General features: G+C 38.5%; 1 protein-coding gene across 2 annotated transcripts; it reads right to left on the bottom strand.

Moving 5' to 3' along the window:
- On the bottom strand, positions 1-21,194 carry LOC121523714 (glyceraldehyde-3-phosphate dehydrogenase-like). 2 transcript variants are annotated; one of them, XM_041808706.1, is made up of 13 exons: positions 21,105-21,194; positions 15,955-16,004; positions 15,290-15,337; positions 5,014-5,113; positions 4,776-4,882; positions 4,278-4,368; positions 4,072-4,187; positions 3,539-3,620; positions 2,027-2,178; positions 1,730-1,808; positions 1,501-1,584; positions 1,038-1,135; positions 1-359 (listed from the first exon to the last, which is right to left on the bottom strand). In XM_041808706.1, the coding sequence occupies exons 3-13, from the start codon at positions 15,322-15,324 to the stop codon at positions 290-292; spliced, it is 1,014 nt and encodes a 337-aa protein (XP_041664640.1). In that variant the 5' UTR covers positions 15,325-15,337; positions 15,955-16,004; positions 21,105-21,194; the 3' UTR covers positions 1-289. The 2 variants fall into 2 exon arrangements, with proteins under 2 accessions (XP_041664640.1, XP_041664637.1); XM_041808703.1 differs by lacking the exon at positions 21,105-21,194 and having other exon boundaries at positions 15,955-16,060.
- Between the last annotated feature and the right edge of the window lie 1,738 nt (positions 21,195-22,932).

The raw sequence follows: 22,932 nt of genomic DNA, 5'->3' as shown, positions 1-22,932 counted from the left end.
TCTTTCCACAAACTGAGGACTTTATTATCATGTTAAGTGCAAAGGAGCCACTGTGGATGTTCAGTGCAACAAGGCCATTCAGTACAACACCAGTCACCTCTACAAACACTGCCTGCCGCAGTCCTCACTGCTGAACAGAACAGAGGTGACTCTACCATATAAAAAGGTTTTATCATCAGCGAGACATTTGTCGTGGGTGAGTTTGCTCCCGAGGGCAGATGGCACGGCATCCAGTTACAGGTGAAGGAGGCGGGAATCATGGGAAGGAACGGTGAGTCAACAGAGGATTTTACTCCTTGGTGAACATGTGCTGGACCAGGTCGCACACACGGTTGCTGTAGCCGAACTCATTGTCGTACCTGCAGAAAAACGTGAACAAAGATGGAAGTTAAGCTCTGTGGGGGGAAGGGGTCATTCATGAACAGCTGTCCTATGAGACCTTGGAAATAAATGCTTTAACTTTCACTAATTAAGGATTTATCTTACTAGAATAGCGCTATACAAGCACAACTCCATTTTTAATACTATGACGGCATGCATTATCATCAACGGCCGACAGTCATCATGTAAGGGGGTAATACACTTTTTAAAGATTACAGCAGGCCCCGTAGTTTAGAGACTTCACTGTGACACTCAAGAATTGTGGGTATTCTAGTAATTTTCACTGAAAACACTTTTTTTTAAGCAGTTGAATTTTCACAAAATTTTTGTTTTTTACAGTAGGAAATACCTTTGTTCACCACAGATCGCTTGTGGTAGTTCGAATTACCTAAAAACTAAAAATCAAATCCACTATGGAGAAAATTAATCAGACTCTTACACTCAGAATTATTGAGCTCTATTGCACCTTGTGCCTAAAACCAAATAACAAAGGTTAAAATGTTTGTGCCTCATTAAGAGTCTGTGTCCACAGCCACTGTTTCTTTGCATTGGCAGACCTCATTTTCAATACAAAACCAGTGGTTTCAGCTCTCAGCAGCCTCAGCATCAGCTGTTTTTGTCACTCTCAGTTATGACATTACACATCGTTAGCTCACCATGAAACCAGCTTGACAAAGTTTTCGTTGAGAGCGATGCCGGCGCCAGCGTCAAAGGTGGAGGAGTGAGGGTCGCTGTTGAAGTCTGTGGACACAACCTGGACAGAAAGAGGAAAACAGCCATTAACACACAAAGGTGCAGCCAAAGACATTTATAAAAAGTTAACTATGCCATTGTGGGACGAAACACGTTGATTTGTGGATTTAAAGTGTTCTTATCTTCAGTGAACAACTTAGAGTCATAAATTATGTTCTTATTTTTTCCAGATGCCCCTAACATGTTGTTCTAATGCCGTTAAAATACTGAAGGGAGATTAAATAATAATCAAACAACTCCTTTATCTATCAAATAATGAAAGATATGTGGTTACTAAATTACTTAATCAAAAGTAGAGCTGACTGTTAGTGTTAACTTTGGATAAGTGTCCTGTAGGAAGAGGAATTTAGGACATGTTTTCCATACCTGGTCCTCTGCGTATCCCAGAATTCCCTTCATTGGTCCCTGAGCAGCAGCCTTGATGACCTTCTTGATGTCCTCATACTTGACCTGAAGAGTAGGATATCCAAAGTTCACATCATGAACCAAAAACTGAGATTAAAATATAAAGCAACTGCTTTTTGAAGTATGAGCTGCTTAAACTTTTATATGTGAGTGATAATAAAGCTCCTTGAAAAGTTAAAGAAACACTCACGGGCTTCTCCAGGCGCACAGTGAGATCAACAACAGAGACGTTGGGGGTGGGGACACGGAAAGCCATACCGGTCAGTTTTCTGGAAGAGCCATACAGAAGAGAATTCAGCTATAAAGTCTGATTGATTAATCAAATAGTAGACATCATTTAACTCGTGGTTCATCCCTGCACATACATACTTGGATCTTTTCAGAAGTTAGCAAAAAAATTCAGGAGATCTGTGTTCTTAACATACTTGACATGAGAGGACAAAATTCCGAATAACCACAAATCAAATCAGATGGAAGCAAATCATACCCATTCAGCTCAGGGATGACCTTGCCCACGGCCTTGGCGGCTCCGGTGGAGGCGGGGATGATGTTCTGGAAGCCACCACGTCCGTCTCTCCACTTCTTACTGGAGGGACCGTCAACGGTCTTCTGTGTGGCTGTGACGGCGTGAATTGTGCTCTGGAAGAGAGAAAGCAGATGTGAACAAGGTATCACAATCAACAGGTCACCAGCACCCCAATAGTTAAATCTTTAAAGGTACAATATGTAGAATTTGTGCACCGAAATGTCTGTTAATCAAAAATGACTACTTCTGTGTTATATACATTTTAGGTCAGTTCTTAATTTACCTCAAATATTTCTAACAGTTTTGAAAGCTAGAGAATTTGTTAGTTTTTATAGCTATAATGGGATTTGTCTTGTTCCTGGTGGTGGAACTTAAATGACATGCATTTAACCGGCTCTAACTACTCCAAAGGTTAATCAGTGATTTACCGTTTCATTCTCACTGGTTACACTTATTATAAATATATCTAAAAATGTTCTTGCATAACAAGAGTAGTGTTAGTGGCCTCTAGAGCTTTTGTTTGGTTATTTTCTACTCACGTTCCGGCCGGAAGCCGACACCCAGGAACTTGTATAGTTTCAATTATCGTTCCCACACACCGGCCTCATCACCACCAGAGCAGGTATTGTTGAGCATGATAAGTTACCATCAGTTTGTTCATTTCCTTTTATCATGAACAGGTCTTTAATTGTACAAATGTGTTTGTTCAAGCTTTGAGTGAAGTCGCTGTCGGCTCATGGGCGCACACTACGAGTTGATATTGGGTCTCCAGCCACATATGTAAAGGTTTTGCCCCTTGGTAAGCGGAGCGAGGTATGTTTGTTTGTTTGAATTTGTTATTTGTTATGTTGTTTTTAATGGCTATTTTGTACAAGCGGGTGTGTAATAGTGTTTATCGGTAATTTCATGTATGAGAGCATTTGAGATGTGTTTTTAAGTGAAAGGATCAATCATCGATATGAATGTTTGTTTGTTTAATGAATTTGTAGAATGCACTGTATTTGTATGCCTATTTAAAAGGCTAGTTGTAACTTTTGTCTTTTTACTTTCACGGTGCTGAATGAAAAATAAAGAATTGCACCTGTCGAACTCTACGTGGCATTTTTGATACCAAGGAGGCAGTTACAAGTAGTTTAAAGATGAAATTTGACTTGTTGATGTTTTAACTAGTTAATTGCCATTTCTACAAGTGGAAGCAGAAGTGCACTGGAAAATATGTGACATATCTTAACTGTTTTACAGATATCTTAAAGTAAAGCTGTTTTAAATCCTTAAAGCTAAACAGAAAAAAAAGACTTGAATGTTGCCAGTCAGCTCTAAGGATGACCACCTCTACTTCAGTCCAAACTGTGAGCTGAGTCTTCCAGATCCTTCTTGTTGCTAATTCATATTTTTTATGACAAGGGTCGGACTGATGTGCATTGGGTGGAGTAGCAATGTTTAAGTGTGATATAAAACATCAGGGTTCCTTACCATGAGACCCTCAACAATGCCAAAGTTGTCGTTGATGACCTTTGCGAGGGGAGCCAGGCAGTTGGTTGTGCAGGAAGCGTTGCTGTAGAGAGAAAAAACAGAAATACATGTCACAGTCGATAAAAAGCGAATGCAGGACTTACGGAAATGAGAGATGCACATAGAAGATGTTTGTAAACATTTATGTTTTGACTCTAGAAGCATCCAGATGTTTACATCTGTGTCAGACTGAAAAACAGCTTACATGTGCCACACTAACAAGAGCAACACTGCAGCTACACAAACTCATCTACCCTCAGATTATTAATCAGTCAAACCTCAAAGGATCATCTTCATCCACTAAACCTGAGATTAAAGCTCCAGAATGCACTGGTAGAAATCGACCTTTCAATTTTACTAAAATACCAGTAAAAAAGTAAATGATCTATATATGAGTTTTGACCTTTGACATTTCATCACTGTTGAAAATGATCATCTGACTCATTCTGACCACCTGTTGAGATGACAAAACTCTAGAACCAGCAGAGACTCACCTGACAATCTTCATGGAGTTGTCGTACTTGTCGTGGTTGACGCCCATGACAAACATAGGAGCATCAGCGCTGGGAGCGGTGATCACCACCCTCTTAGCTCCGCCCGTCAGGTGAGCCTACAGAGAACAGAAGAAAGGAAATTAAGGGTTACATTATATTTATGACTTTTCAAATTTCCTGAATGTTTAATTACACTACAAACTTACAGAGGCTTTCTCGATGGTGGTGAACACACCCGTGGACTCCACAACATAGTCGACGCCAGCATCGCTCCATTTGATCTCGGCAGGGTTTCTCCTAAACATCAACACAAACAGGAGAAGATAAACACAGTTCGCTCAGTTCTAACTGACAAATGGTTTAGTTGTTTTCTTGAGAGCTTGATGTACGAATCCCACTATCTTGGGATAACTACGCTGGTTTCCTTTGATTATTTGTTAATTACTTGGGATCTCTTAAAAAAAGGAAACAGGAAATGGTGTAAACAAAGTCTTTGCATGTTCTCTGGTGTTTCTGTGATGATGTTTGATAAATCCAGTTTTTTAGTTCAGTCATTTGTTTTATTCCATCTGAGGTTTAACCAGCTTCACTTTTCATCAGATGACTTTGAATCGTTTATAATTTTAGAAAATTTCTCATGAAGGCAGTGGTGGTTGATTCTGAGGTTACACCAGTCAAGAACCATGGTTTTAGGGAGTACTTACACCTGGAAGACAGTGATGTGCATGTCTCCGATGACCAGCTTGCCGGCCTCGGTCTTCACCTCTCCTTTCCACACGCCGTGAGTGGAGTCATACTTGAACATGTAGGCCTGCAGCAGAGCAATGATGAGGACAGGTGTCACAAGAGTTCTCCTCTTTTTACACATTGCTGTGAGCCAACGTGGTCAGTCCTGCCCAAATTTAACTAAAAACACAAAGGGACCGAAGACAGGCCTCTCACCATGTAGTCCAGATCGATGAAGGGGTCGTTGACAGCCACCACTTTGATCTTGCCTCCAGTAGCAGCGGCGCGGGTCACCAGGCGACCGATACGTCCAAATCTGAAATGCAGGAGCATGTAGTCAGCATAGGGAAACCACGCTCAGTGTTTAAAACAATTGTAAAAGTTTAAAGCGAAGCTTGACATGAAAAAAAAAAGAGCTTCTGAAAGTTTCTCCTGAAGTTGTAAGGAGTAGCACTCCTCTAGACCCAAATGTTTGACTTGCTTTACTTAAAAACCTCTTCCAAATTATATTTTTAAGCAGCTGTGCACTGCTTTATTCATCCACTCCACACCACAGAACCCCACTCTGACCAGCAGGTGGCACTGTAACTCCAATTTAAAACTGAATCCACATCAGAGGACAGCAATGCCTTATAAGGCCTGCCAACCTTGACTCCAAATAACAATGGGCTCTATGCATGATCTGCTTCCGCATTTGGCATTAGACTGCTCCCACACTTCCATTCAGGAGAAGAGAAAGGCATATGATGGCAAATTTGTTGCGGTTTACTCGCTGTTTGCATGAGTTACCTGAGCTGACTGTCAAAGACGAGTTAAATTTAGCTGAAGATGTACATTGCAGCACGCAGCAACGATGTCCAGAAGTGCTTTAAACCTGTTTTTGAAACATCATTTTAGCATGTTTAGATGCCAAGCGATGATGATAGAGTAAACACAAACAACAATTGAAACAAAAAAAAAAAAAAACAACGAGACGGACAAATTAAGGCAGTATAGGAGGGTTTAGATTCCGTTTTGGCCTAGCACGTATCACTGGGCGGAAGTTGTGAAACGGTCTTATTTTCCACCTGAAATACGCCACCCCCTGCTGTGCATAGAGCCCATTGTTGGCACTGCAGCCAAAAGCCTGTTTATGCCTAATATGGCTGCTCTTATAGCAGGTCAGTGAGGAGCCTCAAACCTGAGAGGGAACTCACAGGGCAGAAAGTCCAGCCAGATGAACATTTGTATTTAACATATTGAACTGGTCACAGAGACAGCAGCAGCTCTGTAATTCTGGTGGTTAAAATTTTTTGATACTTCATGATACCATAAGTTTTAAAATGACAGAATCTCAGTCTTCTTAATATTTCAAAGTAATGAAAAGTAAAAACATACTTAAAACAATTCAAGTTGTCAGTCATATTTTTAGCCTACAGTTACCTTAAGAAAGAGTGCATTGTCTTTGACCTTGCAGAAATTATGGCAATTTTCAGTACACAAGCTTTTCCAGTGCATCCTGTTATTTAATTTGCAGGAGTTTACCTACAGTTCTTGCACATAAATAACAAGAAATGACCAAATACCAGGTGCCTAGGACAGATATATTGATTTTATTTGACTTATACTGTGATATATTGAAATTCAAAAATTTGGAATGGCAGCACACCTATCCTTGCTTTTAAACAATGATCCAAGAGAGCAGGAAGGAAATCTGAGTAAAGATTTATACATATAGAGGATTATCTTAAAAACTATCCTGTTAAAAGGTCAACTATTATCCACAGGGAAGCAGAGAGCTGTATAAACTCAACTGAAGATGAACCCCGATAAACTGAAATTAGTGTGGAATTGCTTGATAACTTTTAAAGCTATGAGAGACTAGGAATACTTCATTTACAGTAAAGGACAATGACACTAAAGAGAGATGAGCTGATCCTGAAAATAAGGAACTAATGTTCAAAATCATATTTTAGCTTTCTAATGATTTTGATGTTTTCTTCATCATTTCTTTTGGTGTGAGACCCCCAAAACACAGGCATTTTCTCTCCACACAAACAGATCTGAGTGAGAGTTTGTCCAGTGGGTTACTTCTCTAAATCAGCAGTTAGATATAGTAGATGTTGGTGTGAAATTGATACAACTAAACAGATGCGATCTGTTAGTTGTATAGGTTTAGGCAACAGTATTTGCTCATGTGCTGATGTCTGTCAACAAGGCCAACATTGTTGATACTGATGTTGCATCAGTGCATTCCTAATGCTAAAGGTTAAGACAGTAAAATACAAGGAAGGCACTGCTCAGGTGTTAGTGTTGTAAATTCTTCCCTCAAGCTAGATGAAAAGTGGAAAATCTAAATTTCTAAACTGGCTCTTTGGCAATGAGATGATCCAAAAAGATGATCTGGGTTTCCTTTGGCCAAAGTTGTAGTCTAGTTTTATCCAAAAATAATCAAAAATAAATTCCATCTCAGGAAAGTAAAGAGCAGAGTTGCCTCAGCACCAGTAAAGTCCAGGGGAAATTCACTCATTTGCACATAGGAATAACTTAACTGATCTGTGCAAACTGTTCAACCTTTCTCAACAGCACAGTCGAGGGTGCTGCAGTCATGCAGACAGACTTCCCTTTTTTTTATCAGGCAGGTTGAACTAACTAAAGTCAACCCCTTAAACATGCAGATAATATTTCTTGACAAGCAAATGCATCTTGTTTATTAGGAAACTTGCCAAAACTGCCATTTCACAACCAGGGCAGCAAGTCAACATGAGAAGGTACTCATGACTGTATGTTGTGTGAGATGAGGAGAGAAGTCTAAATGTGAAGCTCAAGAAAGCCATGCTCAAGAAAGCCATTCTCTGCAGGGTCAAATAGGAGAAATTCAGGGCCTTACTGTTGTAATCAGAAAATGCGTAATTAATGGGACGCTGGACAGCCAAAGTTGTATCACAGACCCTTGTAGTCCATGAAGCAGTAAGCCTCAGTTTGGCTCTGATACTTTGCACTTTGTTGTACATCATTTCCTACTCTCTCAATCTGGTTAACTACCCTATCTACTCTCTTGTCCTGTACAATAAATGCTTAAAAATACAATATGGGCATAAAAGTTTAAAAATTGTCTCTTGTTAGACAATACATGTTGCTCATGTATTGTCTAACAAGAGTCCATGGGTCACCTAGTCCACTATCATGGTCTTTGAGGGTTCAGGCTGCACTCTCCATTGAAAGTAAGAAAGTAAGTCCAGGAAGTCCTTTAGCCAGTTCTGTATATTATAGCAGTCTGGTTTATGTGTTTTCCAGTTCATAAGTACTATCCTTTTTACAGAAAGAAAAGCTAATGCAAAAATACTTTGTGTATGCCAGCACAGTTTGGAGGCATTTGGATCTATTTTTTTTAATTTATGTGGTGTGATACAAGCTCTGTGTATAATATTCATTTGAATAATTTTATATCTAACACAGTTGGACATAGATGTTGAGCATTTCAATATTAAGTCCCACTGATGTGAAGTGAGGGACCTTCCCATTGTGGTGAAAATAGTGCTATCAGGGAGGGATAGACTTAATATCTTATATATACTTGAGACAGTTCCTCGCCCAGTAGCAGCGTTCCTCAGTTTACCATCAAGGATGCTTGCAGACTCCAATACAATTCCCTTCGATGTTAGTTTTTTAAAAATGGATCTCAGCTGTAGGTATTGTAGAAATGCACAGTCATTCACTGTGCTTTAATCTCATCAAATGGTATGATATTTCCATCCCTTACACTCTGCCCCACCTGGATGGCATTGTGATGTTGCCAACTGCTCTCTGCCAGTATTTTACCACCAGCAGTTAGCAGTGGATAATTCCATATTGGACAGGATGGTAGAGACACTCCATTTGTAAACAGTCTGTAATGTATTGCCTTTACAATTTCACAAGAAAATTCAATTAAAATTATTTAGTTTAAAATCATACTTTGGATGGTACAATAATGACTTTATAGAAATCGATTCATTATATTCAGATATGACCCTCTCCTCCATCCACTCCCAGCTACCTACTGCATATTGGTTTTTATCTTTGTATGCCCATGACAGTGGAAATCTGGCATTTTATCCTAAATAATAAAGATGAACATCTGGAACACCCAGCCCTCCTTTGTTTCTAGGCATAGCCAATCTTTTACTGTTGATTCTAGGCTTTTTATCACGTCATAGAAAGCTTGAAAATAATTTGTCAATTTCCTTGAAGTATTGCTGTGGAAACTTTAATGGTATGGCTGATATGAGAAAGGAAAGTCTGGGCAGGAGGTTCATCTTTATCACCTCGGCTCTTCCCCATGGTGATAAAGGCAGGACTGTCCATCTCTTTATATCATCTTTAATTGCTTTCAGCACACTAGGGCAATTTAAATCAAAAATCTTACTGATTGGGAATCTGATGTTTATGCCAAGATACTTCATACCTTGAGGTTACCACACGGTGCAAGGTGCAGAGCCAAGGTGTGCTGCAAAGGTATGGTGATTAAAAGGAATAGCCTCACTCTTATTGCAATTAATCTTATATCCTGATAGTTGACTAAATTTTTCTGTAAGTTTTAACAGATGTGGTATTGAGAATGTTGGGTTGGATAATGTTAATAAAATATCATCCGCATAAAGATTGGCTTTACAGTCATATTCACTCAAATTAATACCAGTTATATTTTTATTGGCTCATATGGCACAGGCAAGTGGCTCTAGTGCTAAAATAAAAATGGCTGGTGAGACTGGACAGCCCTGTCTTGTAGATCTGAAAAGTTGAAAGGGATGAGATATCACACCATTTGTTTTAACATGAGCAGTTGGTTGATAATACATTGCCTTAATCCACTACATACATATTGGGCCAAAACCAAATTTGGATAATGCATGAAATAAAAAAAGGCCATTCTATTCATTCAAAAGCTCTTTCAGCATCCAGTGATATGCTGAAGAGTTGAGGCTCTTGACATCACATGGAGGAGTCTCCTCATATTAATGGAGGCAAGGCGGCCTCGAATGAAGCCGACCTGGTCCAGATGTACCAATGTGGGTATTACCTTTTCCAGGAGTGTTGCAAGAATCTTGGCAAATAACTTAAAATCATTACTTAAAAGACTTAATGGTCGGAAATTACTCATTTGCATATGATCTTTTCCTGGCTTTGGAATTAAAGAGATTATAGCAGATCGCATAGTCATTGGCATTGACTGTTTGGAGATAACATCATTGTAAAGCATAGTGAGAAATGGAGCTGGCGTGTCCTGAAAACTTTTATAAAACTCTATACTGTAGCCATCTTCACCTGGGGTTTTTCCAGATGAGAGGGCTTTAATGGCAGATTTTACCTCTGTTTCCAGAACACGTCTCCAGTTTCTCCCTTTCTTCAATCTTTAGAGGGGGCAGAGGTATGTCATTAAAGAAATGATTCATGTCCTCCTCATTAGCATGATATTCAGATTTCTACAAATAAGAATAAAACAATTGGAAGGCTGAATTAATTTGTTTCTGATCACAAACCATGGACCCATCACAGTTATATATTGTTGGAATAGAATGTTTATTTTCCATTTGTTTAAGTCGGAGTGCAAGCATTTTCCCAGACTTGTCTCCAGCTTCAAAATATTTCTTGCATAGTTGAAAGCAAATGATATTTCTTCATGTAAAATTGCTTGCAGATCGGATCTCATCAGTAATAGTGAATTCTTCAATCTAACATTTTTTGGGTCAAGCATATGTCGGGCTTCTAAAATCTTAAGTTCAGTCATTAGAGTCCTTTTTTTGTTTAGCATTTTTTTTCTTATTTGCAATGGAGTAGCTTATAATCCACCCTCTTTATGTGGCTTTGAAGGCTTCCCACAGTATTTGGGTTAAAGGTCCAGAATTTATATTAATGGCAAAAAATTCTTCATCTTTCAAAAGTGAATTACTAAATCTCCATTGTCTCGTTTAATGTAGGTTTATCAAGGGCGGTAAAGTGACTGATGTAGGTGCATGGTCAAATATAATAATACTATGAATCTGTGAGTCCAACACATTCTCCATTAAATCTTTGGATATGAGCAAACAATCTATTCGCGAGTATGAATTATGCACCTTGGAATAAAATGTATTTTCACAAGAAAGGGGGTTAGATAGTTGCCAAATATCAGTCAATGCCAATTTGTCTTTTAATTCATTAGAAGCTGCAGAGAGAGCTCCATCTGATGGAAGAGGATGGCTTGAACAATCTACAGTGGGGTCACTAACCATATTAAAGTCTCCTCCAACCACAATAGGATCTCCAGCAAACTTAGATAAAAGTAAGTTCAAGGATGATAAAAACATGGCTTGTCCAGAGTTTTTCGTAAATGTTGATAAGGGTACATTTTTGGTTCTGTAAAAAACCTGAAATTATAATATTTCTCCCATCTTTGTCAGCTATTTGTTCTATTAATCTGAATGATGTTCTTTTTGCTATCAAAACGCTGACACCCCTGGCTGCACCATTACCTGGGCCTGAAAATATTTGACCAACCCATCTCTGTTTAAATTTTAGGAATTTCAGCTTCTTTAAGGTGCACCTCTTCAAGCACTGCCACATCACATGCTAATGATTTCAAATGTGAGATGATCTTATAACGTTTGACTTTGTTTGAAACTCCATTAATATTCCAAGATATCAATTTAATTATATTAGGGCCCATATCTGTTAAAAACCAACTATGTAGGAACCTCACCTGACAGTTCAACATTTATTTTCTGTACCAAAGAGTGGGAATAGAAAAATTATACATAGCAAACAAATAACATATAAAATGCCACAAGGCAAATAAACACAGAACAAAAAAGAGACCAATGCCACATCTGCCCCTTTATCCATGAGCAAAAGAGAGAGAGAGAGAGAGAGAGAGAGAAAAGGTGGGTGCAGTTATCTGCAATAGTCAGACCTTTTTAAGCAGGTGGGTCATTCAGCTCTGAACTGAGCCGAGGCTCTGCAAGTGGCATCTCAACTAGCCCACCCATTTAGGCACCTTAGCTGTTTATGTTACACTAATTGTACCTGGTGCTTACATAATATTGATGCATAACCAGCCGACTGAGAAAAGACAGACAGTTGAATAACTGAACAGCCAATATAACTAGAAAAGCACTCAGAGAGCACAGACCTCTGCCATCAGCCCTATCTCCCAATAGTGAAGGATCCTTTACAAAAATTTCTGGATCCATTCACATGTGCCCCCCACCATGGCATTTGCCAATTACACCCTCCCAGTGGGGTGGTCACACAGTGAGGCAATACATTGGCTTTACTACAGGTGGACTGTCATGGTGGAAGCATTGCCTGCTGGTGCCAACAGATAGACTGACAGTCTCACCCATGGTCTCACTGGATGACTGGAAGTCATGGCAGAGGGTGAATATTCCTCTATTCCTCTCAGACCAGGCGTATGTCTTTCAAACTCTATAAACTCCAAAACTTTGACTAGAAACACACCCAAAATGCTGCTGGGTTTGAAGTTACTAATGTCCGCCATCTCCTGGTGTAAAGTGGTGACAGCGCAGACCTCCACCATTAGCCCTATCTCCCAATAGAACAGAATCCTTAAAAAAATTCCTGAATCCAGATGGTGATCTGGATCACTCCCAAAATCTAATCAGTTCTTCCTTATGCCATTTCTGACATTTCCTGAAAATTTCATCAAAATCCATCCACAACTTTTTGAGTTATGTTGCTAACAAACAAACCAACAAATGGACAAACAGACCCGATCACATAACCTCCTTGGCGGAGGTAATAACATAAATATATAATAACATACTGCAGATGGTTTCTAAGAACTTTTTAAGCTGTAGGGTCAGAGCTCCATCTGCTGGACAGAGTATGTGACTGCATAATTCCTGAAGCTTTGTTTTCTTCATTACATGTTCTGTGAAGCAGGTTTATATTAACCTGACATGCCAGATGGATATGTTTCACACATCCATCTGGAAAAGCTTCAATAGGAAACGTTTGAGAAAAGGCAGAGGACTTGAAAAAAACTTGGAGTGTGATTGGATGAACGTTCTGTCTGTCACATCTCTATGGGCCAATCAGAGCAACAAAACACGTGACGTAGTTGCTATCCAGCTCCGCAAGCGCAGCTAGTGAGGAATAACTATAGCCATGTAAATACTCGACTTTTGTCGTTTTTGAAAAGAAAACAACTCACTGCTGTTCTTTGTTCTTCTTTTCATGAAGACATGTCATCAAGTTCTGATAAAAACGGGCGCTTAAGCCGCATCCATGCTAATCTCTTCCTCCATAACTGCAACAGCTCCTGCTGCGGTTTGTTTACGTCACGACACCGCGGTGCCTGAAAGTACTGCCCCTCGTCGCTGATTGGTCCTGTCACTGTCTAACCGGGCCCAAATGGTTCAGACGGGAGCTTTCTTTGGTGTGGGAGGAGGGAGGGGCAAGACAACCGCATAAGTGATGATGATTGGCTAAAGTAGAGTAAGCTTTCATGGTAGGCCAATCAGAAGCAGTGTTCAGTTCACACACAAACCACGCAGCAGAAATGATTAGAAATGCCAAAATTTAGATAAATGTGGTAGAATAACCAAAAAAGGCGAAAATGGGCTTATTGAGTGGTAAAAGTGGATTCAAAAGTAGCTGAAATTGCGTTAAAGTGGCAAAAATAGGTGGAAATTTTGTGAAATGGGATGAAAATTGATATAAACTGGCAAAAAAGGTTAGCTGAGGCAGAAAAAGTCAGAAACTGGCATAAATGGGCATATCAAGTTGGAAAATGTGGCTTGAAAAGTGGCAAAAGGGGTTAATAGTGGCAATAATGTGTCAACAGAGCCAGCAATAGGTAGAGAGTTGCAAGATTTGGTTTAGAAGTGGCAAAAACAGGCAGAAAAAAGTGGTGGAAAGAGTTTAAAAACAAAACAAAAAACAAAAAATGGGTTTTAAGTTGCAAAAATGTTTTAAAATTGGTAAAATTAGTGGGAAAAAGTGATGAAAATGGGTTAAAATTTGAAAAAATTTGATGTAAGTGGCAACAGTGTCATTTAGAATATGTTCTTAGTTTTTTAAGGCATCTAGAAACCCCCTCTCAGTGTCTTGTGACCCCAAATGGGGTCCCGACCCAAACGATGAGAGCCCCTGCTCTATGCAATTGGCTAGTGAAACCTGCTTAGAAAAAATTCAAATTCTTAGACATATGTAAACTTTTTTTTTTTAAAAAGTAACACAATAGTTACTTTCCCTGGTAACTTGTTGCTTTTATAGTGGAGTAATTTAGTTACTAGCTCAGTTACTTTTTGGGAAAAAGTAACTAGTAACTTTAACTAACTTACTTTTTAACTTACTTTCTAACTTACGTTTTTAAAGTAACGGGCCCAACACTGTCCATCACTCAGGAGTCACATTACATACTTACTGTATGTTCTCATGGCACTGTGTGAAACTTTACCCTGCGGTTACAGAGACAATCACACACTCTGCCTGCCAACATTAAAGACAATGTCTATCTAAAGAAAGGTCAAAATGCAGCAAGATGTTAAACAGCTCGGGTTGTTAGGAGGAAGGTCATCACTACAACAAAATAATAGACTGGCTTTTGAAAGTTTAAAAATGAAAACTAGAAGCTTTTTTCCAAGATACACTCATATAAATAGACAAAAAACACAGCCGCTTAGTAGAGCTGTTCCAATAACATTAACAGTAGCCTACACTGCCTTCACAGCAATAATACATACTATAGCAGCCATTAACCGTTCTCTTACTTACTTTGGTTGTGTATTGACCTTATAGTTGTTAAAACGTTGATAAGGAGAAGGAACAAAAAGGTATAAACTTCATTTTACAACTTTACAAACATGTACTTCAATTTACTGTTGACAAAGGCAGTAAATATCATTGTTTAGGCCTTTTTCCCATTTTCAGATGCTTTTCTTGTTAATTATATTGCTTGCTATATTGCTGATCATTTTCTTTCCTCAACATCAATCAATGACCTACTGTTCTAGAGCTTCATGGATGAACCATTTGCAGCTGGCAGAGAGTAAAATAGTCGCTAAAGCTGGCAAAAATTAGCAAAATGCATTTCCAAACCCACATACTTGGCTGTATTTTTTTAAGCTTTAAAGTTGGATCATTAAAAGTGGTAGAATTCAAAAATAAAGCAGCTTAATGTTAAAAATGTAGATTTTCCAGACCGTTCAGCAGACAAACAATGACAGGAGGAGCTGTACAAGAGTAGACATGTTTAGCCAGGCTGTCAACTCATATATAATAAAACATGTCTACTCTTGTACAGCCAGAGCCTGTCCTCTGTTTCTATGGCTGGGTGTTGGTGTTGGTACGAAGCCAGGATTAAGAAAGTAAACCTCCCTGCAGCTTGACAGCAGCTGTTTTATCAAGAAGCAGGAGGAAAGGAGGAGGAAAAGTTTTACAGACCATCTCCGAGTCAAGAGACCGAGAAATCATGGCACATTTAGGTTTTTCTAAGTGACTAAATTAAATAAAAAGAGCATCAACTCACCCATTGATTCCAATCTTCACCGTTTTGTCTGACATGGTCTTTTCCTTACTGACAAATGAGAAAAGAAACAGTTAAAAGGCGTATATTTTCTCAATTAAAAGCACACATCTTAAGCTGCAACCATCCATTAAACACTGCTTGACTAAAACCTCAACTGAAAAATGGCATGCTTATACTTTCTTCTAGAACAGACAAAGAAGTTTTTAATTCATATCTTTAAATGTTTGAACGGAATACTTCCGTCTTCATCTGAACTATTTTTATGTTGCAGAGTTCTAGTGCCAGGTGTTTTGAGTTCTTGCAGTGCTGATAAGGACACGTCACACTACCATCAGGTAACACTTCTGACGAAGATGGCCGCATTCCGTTGAAACATGTAAAGGTATGAACTAAAAACGTCTTTGTCTGTTATAGATAGAACTGTAAGCATGCCATTAAGCATAGACATAATGAACCTTTTTGGACTATTATGTGAAAAATGGCATGTGAGCAATAAAAGCAAACTAATGCTTGCACTAAGGCCAACTTTTGACTTTCAGGTAACTTAAAAAGTTTGTTTATACAGTTTTTGTTTGTAAAAACCAACATCACACTCTTTAAATTCCTGTATTGCACAGTTTGGACATATTCACTTTCACTCAAAGCAAGTAAAAGTTATCACCTACCGTCAGTGAAGGCACCTCAGTCAGCTTATCCTCTGTGGGAGAAGTATAGACTGTAGAAAGAATAGAGTGGTGCAGGAATGAGTCCTAAAATGCGGAAGTAAGTTACCATTTTAGCACTTCTGGTTCCCTTGTCTGAAAGGCTGAATCTCAAACTCCTCCCTAAACCCTGAGCCCTCACTGACTTGACTGACAGCACCTGGAAAGTGATTGAGTGAGTGAGGCTGCAAGGGCTCGAGGTGGTAGAAACCGGAATGGGACAGCCCTTTGTTTTTTATTATTTACAGTCGGCATCTTGCAGAGCTTAAAACAAGGATAAAAACAAGCATGCCTCACCTACAGACCTGTTTTCTCAGTGGATGAAGGCTGTTTTATATAATATACTTACAGGTAAAATGCTTAAAATGCCTTTTTGCAACCTCCACCACCCCTTTATGCACCTTCCATGTTTATTGTTTACTATTTTTCTCTTTTCACTTCACTTTTGTTCACATCTTAATGAACATGGTTGCTAAAGGAAAGCTAACAAGGACTACATATGTCATCATCCGAAGCGCGGTAACTGAGCCAGTTCAGTTGTATCCGCGTGTGATGACGTAAATTCAGTCGACTGTGTTGTAGTTCAATACAGCATGATGTTAGCTTTTTACTTTCTACGGTTAGATTAATGAACAAGATATGATGCTTATATTATCAATTTGTGAAGATTATCTTTATGAACAAAACATGTAAGTTTCATCAACTTTTATTGGACACGGAGCTTATTTTCAGCAATAATCCAAAAACCCATTGAAAAATCCCATCGGCTCGACGCCGAGGGAACCTATGCAATGCTAAGTTCCGGGTTTGCCTACAAAATTACGTCTGCGCCACTCTACTGGACAAACCCTGTGTGACGTCAGTCATCTGCTTACAATAGGCGGACTTAAACGGCTCTTGAAGACAATCTGTGGAGGCTTTCATATTGAAATTGCGGTCTCAACCGAACTTTGGATCAACCTAACGGCCCGCCCACTAAGTGCAGCTTGCCTGTTGAGCTATCTGTCAATCGAATGAGACGTGCCAATCAGTGCACAGAGGTTTTTCGTAAATACAATTGAAACGAGTGTGGTACAAAAATTTCATCCCCCGTACAGTGAGAGCACAAGGCATTAGCTAACCAGACATGTTTGGTTTCTCGAACCAGGCTGTAAACCAGTTTATTTCTTGTGTAAAAAAATGGCTTTTTAACATGTTTTCAGAGGGGACTTCCAGAGTTCCTGCAGTAATTCTCAAGTGGACACTCGCAGTATTGCAATTTTTTGCACTTTCACATTGGCTCAATTTTTCAAGACCGGAGGCTGTTTCTTGTTTTTTTTTGCCAGGCTGTGCACTGCTCCAAGAGGCACGGAGATCATAGTATGCTACACACATGCTTTTTTAAGACACTATAGCCTTTGGGAGGATATCGATTAGTGGCCATGAGGAGGTTGGCGCCAGATATAAATGCACCAGATGTTTCAGCATCACGATTCCACATCAGTTTCTGTGCGTGCTGCAGTCCATTCAGAAAGCATAACCGAGCCTTAACGCCTGATACCTGTCTCTCTGTTATTGGTACAAATAAGTTGAAAAATTAAATGTTTCTTGAACAACAGTGTTTTAAATATATTTTTCACTGTCTGAATGTATCAGGGATGTGATTCTTTTAACATTAAATTATTAATGCCTAATACAAAAGATGAGATCTACCAAACCGAGGAGTTGACAGCTTGCTTCATGGATATCAACATAATTCTCATGTAAGAGGGATTAGCTGGTGAAATAAGAATTTCAGCAACCCCAAAAACTAAACAGAGAAATGTTAAAGCTCTGACTGAGCTCTACATCTTCTCTGAAGTATATAAAGTCAAAATGTGATCGTCTATCGTCTGATTATCTGAGATAATTTACTTATTTGGTGCGCTTCAGTTGAAGGTGAAGGAATACCTATCTTCCAACACCACAAGCCAATCACATTTCTTGGCATATTGCTACACAATGCACTCAGACATCCAGCTCAGATCTCCACAGAGAAGTTTTAAAATGTTAATTTACAGCAGTTTTATTGAAATTTCTACCGTTATAACTTCAAATGGTCAAAAGGTGTCCATGTTGAAAAGGTAGTGAGTCTACTTTATCCAGTTCCCTAAACCTCACATAAACACAAAAGCACCTTCTCTAAGTTATGTGTCAGGCCACACAGTCAGCTCAACGTAAAGAAAGTCAACAAGGATGTGTATGCTTGTTCTAAAGTGAGGTAACATAGTGGTAGCAAAGTTATCTGCAAAGTGACAGGTTGGTAACATCATATGCACTATCACCTTGCACATAACCTTTTCATGCTTTGTTACCCTAAGTTTGCCAATCACAGCAAATGTTCTGGCCATATTCAGTTTCCTAATGATAGCTGATCACATCATCTTTTCAATTCAGTCTCTTCGTTCTGACAGTCAGACAGCAGTCTCACTCCATAAACAGTTTTTGGGAAGGGGAGAACCTTAAAAAAACACGCTAAAGGAATTTGGACACACATTCTGTCTGTTACATTCATTACAGCCAATCAAAGCAACAAATCAGATGATGTAGAAGGCCTGTACTGGCCCAGGAAACAAACTGCAGACAACAGGTATTGTTGTTTACTATCAATGGAATCAGTTGGTAATTCAAATACTCACTGAAGCCAGTCAGGAGAAAAACAAGAGCATCTTTTCCACCAAAAAGCTTTCAACTCAGTTCTTTGCTGTTCTTTAAACAAATAATTCTTGTCCAGTTATGATGAAACTGCTGCTATAGCTGCATCCATGTTTATCTCTTCATCTGCTGTAATAGATTGCTGTTTCCCTTTTCCTAAAATTAGGCCGATCCATCCATCCATACATCATTAAGGCTCTGCCATGAACCACAATGTCTGACAAAATGTGGAGGCAGTCTAATTAAAAAGTAAAAGGCCTAGGTGTGAAAAGTTAAAAACTTGACTTCATGCTCTGGGTAAGAGAACAGCCATGGGATCACAGGAGTCAAATAAATCTTTTGGGGACATGGAATACCATTCAAAAACTATTTCATAGAATAGTTGAAATATTTTAATTCGAACCAAAGTGAAGCACCAACAGAACAACTGACTCACATTGCAGTTCTTTAAACCATGCCACTTCCATGACTTAATTGCAGTGCATTGTGGACTGTCATGCAATCTATGGAATCTTAGTATTTTGTTACAGTGCTCAAGCATTTTCTGAAAAATCTGTAATATTCTACGAAATCTTTTTAAAATTCTGTCCATGTTTTTAACCCCAGATAACTTTGTGGATTAAATATGTACTTGTAAGCCCAGTTCAGACCAAATTTGTGATGAGATAAACTGAACCCCTCAACTGCTGACGGGCTGCTCTTTGTTACTCTGAAAGCCTGTCAGTTCACATCACTGCAACTGAAGGAGATGTTGCATTGTTAACATAGCAAAAACTGTCAGTCACCACATTTGAAGTGATTCTTTTTTAAGTTACTGCACAATAAACCTATAATACAAAAGGACAATAATGCACATAACTGAACTTTTTTCTGTTTTTATAGTCATGATAATGACTATAAAAACATATATGTAGTATGATTCCTGTATGAGACTGATTCATCTCTAAATCCCCTAGCCATCAAAGCACGGTAGCGCAGTTTCTTTGCTCATATAAGCAAAACAATATTTTCTAGCTCAGGCTTCTTAAAATGCATATATCTGCTGAGAAAAACATTTTCCACATACACATTTAATTACTTCAGTCTTGAATTTCTCATATATAAGCTTGTTTAGAGCCTATGTCCAACTTACGAGCAAAGCTGATAACAGAAACAGGAGTTCAAATCAGGTGATAGTAAGCTATTCATTTCTGTGTTGTTTTTCTGTGTTCATTTTTTTCTTTTACTTTTTCTTATTTGCTGAATACACCAAAGTCTGTATAGATTAACACAGGTATCTCGAAATAATGCCATAGAACCAACTGTAAGCTGCAGATCTGTCAGTTAAGAATAGTAAATGAGAGAAAGCTAGAAATATAAATTCAGGACTTTGTTAATTTTTCCACAATTAACCAAACCAGTACCAAACAGTACCCCTAAACTGAGGTACAAACCAATCCATGACCTTTGTGAATTGTTACACTCCTAGTCTGAACTGGGCTTTAGTCTGAAACATTTACCCAAAGAACCTCTGGCACTTGGTCCTTCATCAAATAAATGTGGTAGTTTAAAGAGTGTGATTTTTTTAAGGCCTTCTGCTTTGAATGAATGGAAACTTAGAGGTAAAAAAATGAGAATGAAAGTAATGCAACTTTGTGGATTCTAACTAGTGTAAAACCCCTAGAGAGCATAAAGAAGAAGCGAGCTAAAGTGTAGTTGTGCAACAAGGGATTTTGAAATTCATTTTCATTTTCAAATCAAGTCTAAGCATGTCAAATGCAAGCAAGTAGCAACCACCTAACCAGAACACCACATGCAACTAAAAATGGATGCATGATGGAGGCAGAGACAAATGTTGGCCAACTACTTTGTTGAAAGATGAGGGCGGTGAGAGGGAAGAAGACAAACAGGTCAATGGACACCTTGGGGTTTTTGTGAGACATTTATCCTAATGAATAATTCATCATGATATTCATTGTATCAAATTAAAAACACTAACAGGGCATGTTAACAATGTTTAAATGACCAAAAGCAATTTTTTTTTTATCCCAACCTAGTCTTTATGTTTTGAAGAACCTAGTTATCTTTGAGTGATTTATCTTAACTTTTTAAAAATTAAAATAATTTAAATGTACCTTTACTCTCCATTATAAGGAACAATTAATGTCTGAAAATGCTTTTGATATTTAAGTGGAATAATTTCAGCTTCTTTAAGATTTTTACTCAAGTTTTAGAACAGCCTACTTTAACTTCTGAATTCATTTCCCTGTTTGACATCTGCTTTCTACTGAAGTATGGCTTTCAGGTATTTCACCACAGATTTTGGGAAGTTATAAGACTGGAGAAAGAACAGAGAACAACTTCTCTATTATTATGCTGCAAAAGAAATCAAGCAAAAAATCTGATTAAGCCAAATGCATATCATAGTGTGCATACAAGCACATTCAGTTATATGGTCCTACCTGTTCATAGCAAAGAGCTCCTGCCATAGTCAAGATATTTCTTCAGCCACTCTGGGAACTTCTCAGTGAGGTAATGCTTGTTGAAGTTCTCCCTGAATTTATCAGCATCCCATTTCAGTTTGGTGGTGAAGGCTTGTGGTACTGGAGAGACCCATGTCAACGTGCTCAGGTCAGAAGATATGAAGTCTTTACCATTGTAACCATACTGATTAAAGCCAGTCACCTCTCCAGTCTCACCATCCCATTCACAGCCACTCACTCTCTGTATAATGTGAACACCTGAAAGAGACAGAAACAACAGTTCATAATGCTGCTCAGTTCATATTTTCAGTGGAAAGTGTATTGACTGTACTCACACAGGATGCCATCTTGTACACACATTTATTCGGTGCTTCAGACAGTAACATGTAGGCAACAGCACCACCTATTGGTTTGGTGTACTCATTACACATATTATCAGTACATCTCCCTTTTTTTAAAATAATAATTGCTGTCTCAAAAAATCAGTGACAAACCAAATAAGTGCTTTTGCTACACCATTTCAAAACATGTAGTACCACAGTAAACAAAATATTGGTACATTAATTACCCAAAATGTACAATCCTCTGACAATAAGAAAAGGTATGTAATGTGTATTACTTTTTAACTATAAGGCACTTGTAATAGGAACAAGTAAAACGTACCTTTTTAACCATTTAAACATGAGTATTTTTACAATGCTCTTGTTATAGTAATGCATGTAAATAACTCAATCAACATTCCTCAAGCAGTCTTTTAGGTTTTGTAATGTTTTGCCGTGGAAGAAAGCAGAACTTCTTGCCCGTAGAAAGCAGAAGTAACTTGATAGCCGTTAGAGAGAGAAGGAACTAAAATGTTCGTGTGTAGTCCTTAGCATTAGTGTGTATGTACATCAACATTGTGGGGTTCAGAGGCTCTCATGTCCATTAGTCAAGATCCAGAAATGCTCCAATCGTCCACTATATCATTTATTAAGGTCCAAATTATAGTCAAGTCATAACCGTTCCAGTGGCTTCTTCCATTTCTGCAGAAAAAGATGAGTCCTCCCTTCAACATAGTGTCCAAGCTTTACCAAGGTGACAACCTCTGAGATCAGACTTCCACATGGTAACTGTTGGAGGGTCATCCATAATCCATTTCACCATTATTGCTTTCCTTGTCAGCATCAGAAGAGACTGGACCACCTCCTCATTTTTCTTAAGAGACAGGAATATTTCCAAGTAGACAAAGAAGTGGATTTACTGACACCTGCTGGCCAATTGATGTGATCACTTCTGCACAAACTGCCCTCCAGAATATCTGGACCTTCTCACATTCCCATAAACAATGAAACCTGGTTCCCTTGTAAGATTTAGCTACATTTAGGAAAGTTTAAAGTAATCATCCATTACACATTTAAGCAAGCTACACCAAGAGGTCTTCAACCCTTTAAGCTTAGCTTAGTTCAAGTTCAACATCTCAGAATAAAATCTGTATATGAAATGTCTTTTCTGTTTGAGGTTAAGAAAGAACCTATCTAATGCATGTGAATCAATTTCCAAAGAATTGTTCTGCTTATAGACAAAGTATCTGACCTACAGATATTTGTAGAAGTCTTTATTTGGTATATGGTACTGGGCTTTCAGTGTTTTAAATCTTCCCTTCTCAAAGAGATCAGAAATTTGGACATTACCTGCTTTTTGCCAGTTTATAAAATTTGATCCTGATCCCTGTGGAGAAAGCTCTGGATTATCTGTCAGTGTCTTTATCAAATGAACAGGCTGAGTATTATTGAACACTTTTGTAAGTTTTTTTTTCAGGCCCAATAAG

The sequence above is a fragment of the Cheilinus undulatus genome, linkage group 16, assembly GCF_018320785.1.
Source record: "Cheilinus undulatus linkage group 16, ASM1832078v1, whole genome shotgun sequence".
In the NCBI taxonomy this organism is placed as follows: domain Eukaryota; kingdom Metazoa; phylum Chordata; class Actinopteri; order Labriformes; family Labridae; genus Cheilinus; species Cheilinus undulatus.
Note: the sequence above shows the minus strand (reverse complement) of the source record. Positions and strands in the feature narration are given on the sequence as shown.

Bases quoted from the DNA above. Each gene is read 5' to 3' on its own strand.
- LOC121523714 (XM_041808706.1), bottom strand. From the start codon at position 15,324: ATGTCAGACAAAACGGTGAAGATTGGAATCAATGG. The intron at 3,621-4,071 runs GTGAGTCTCTGC...TTCTCTCTACAG, and splicing joins AACTCCATGAAGATTGTCAG to CAACGCTTCCTGCACAACCA. The intron at 1,585-1,729 runs GTGAGTGTTTCT...CCTACTCTTCAG, and splicing joins CTGTGCGCCTGGAGAAGCCC to GTCAAGTATGAGGACATCAA.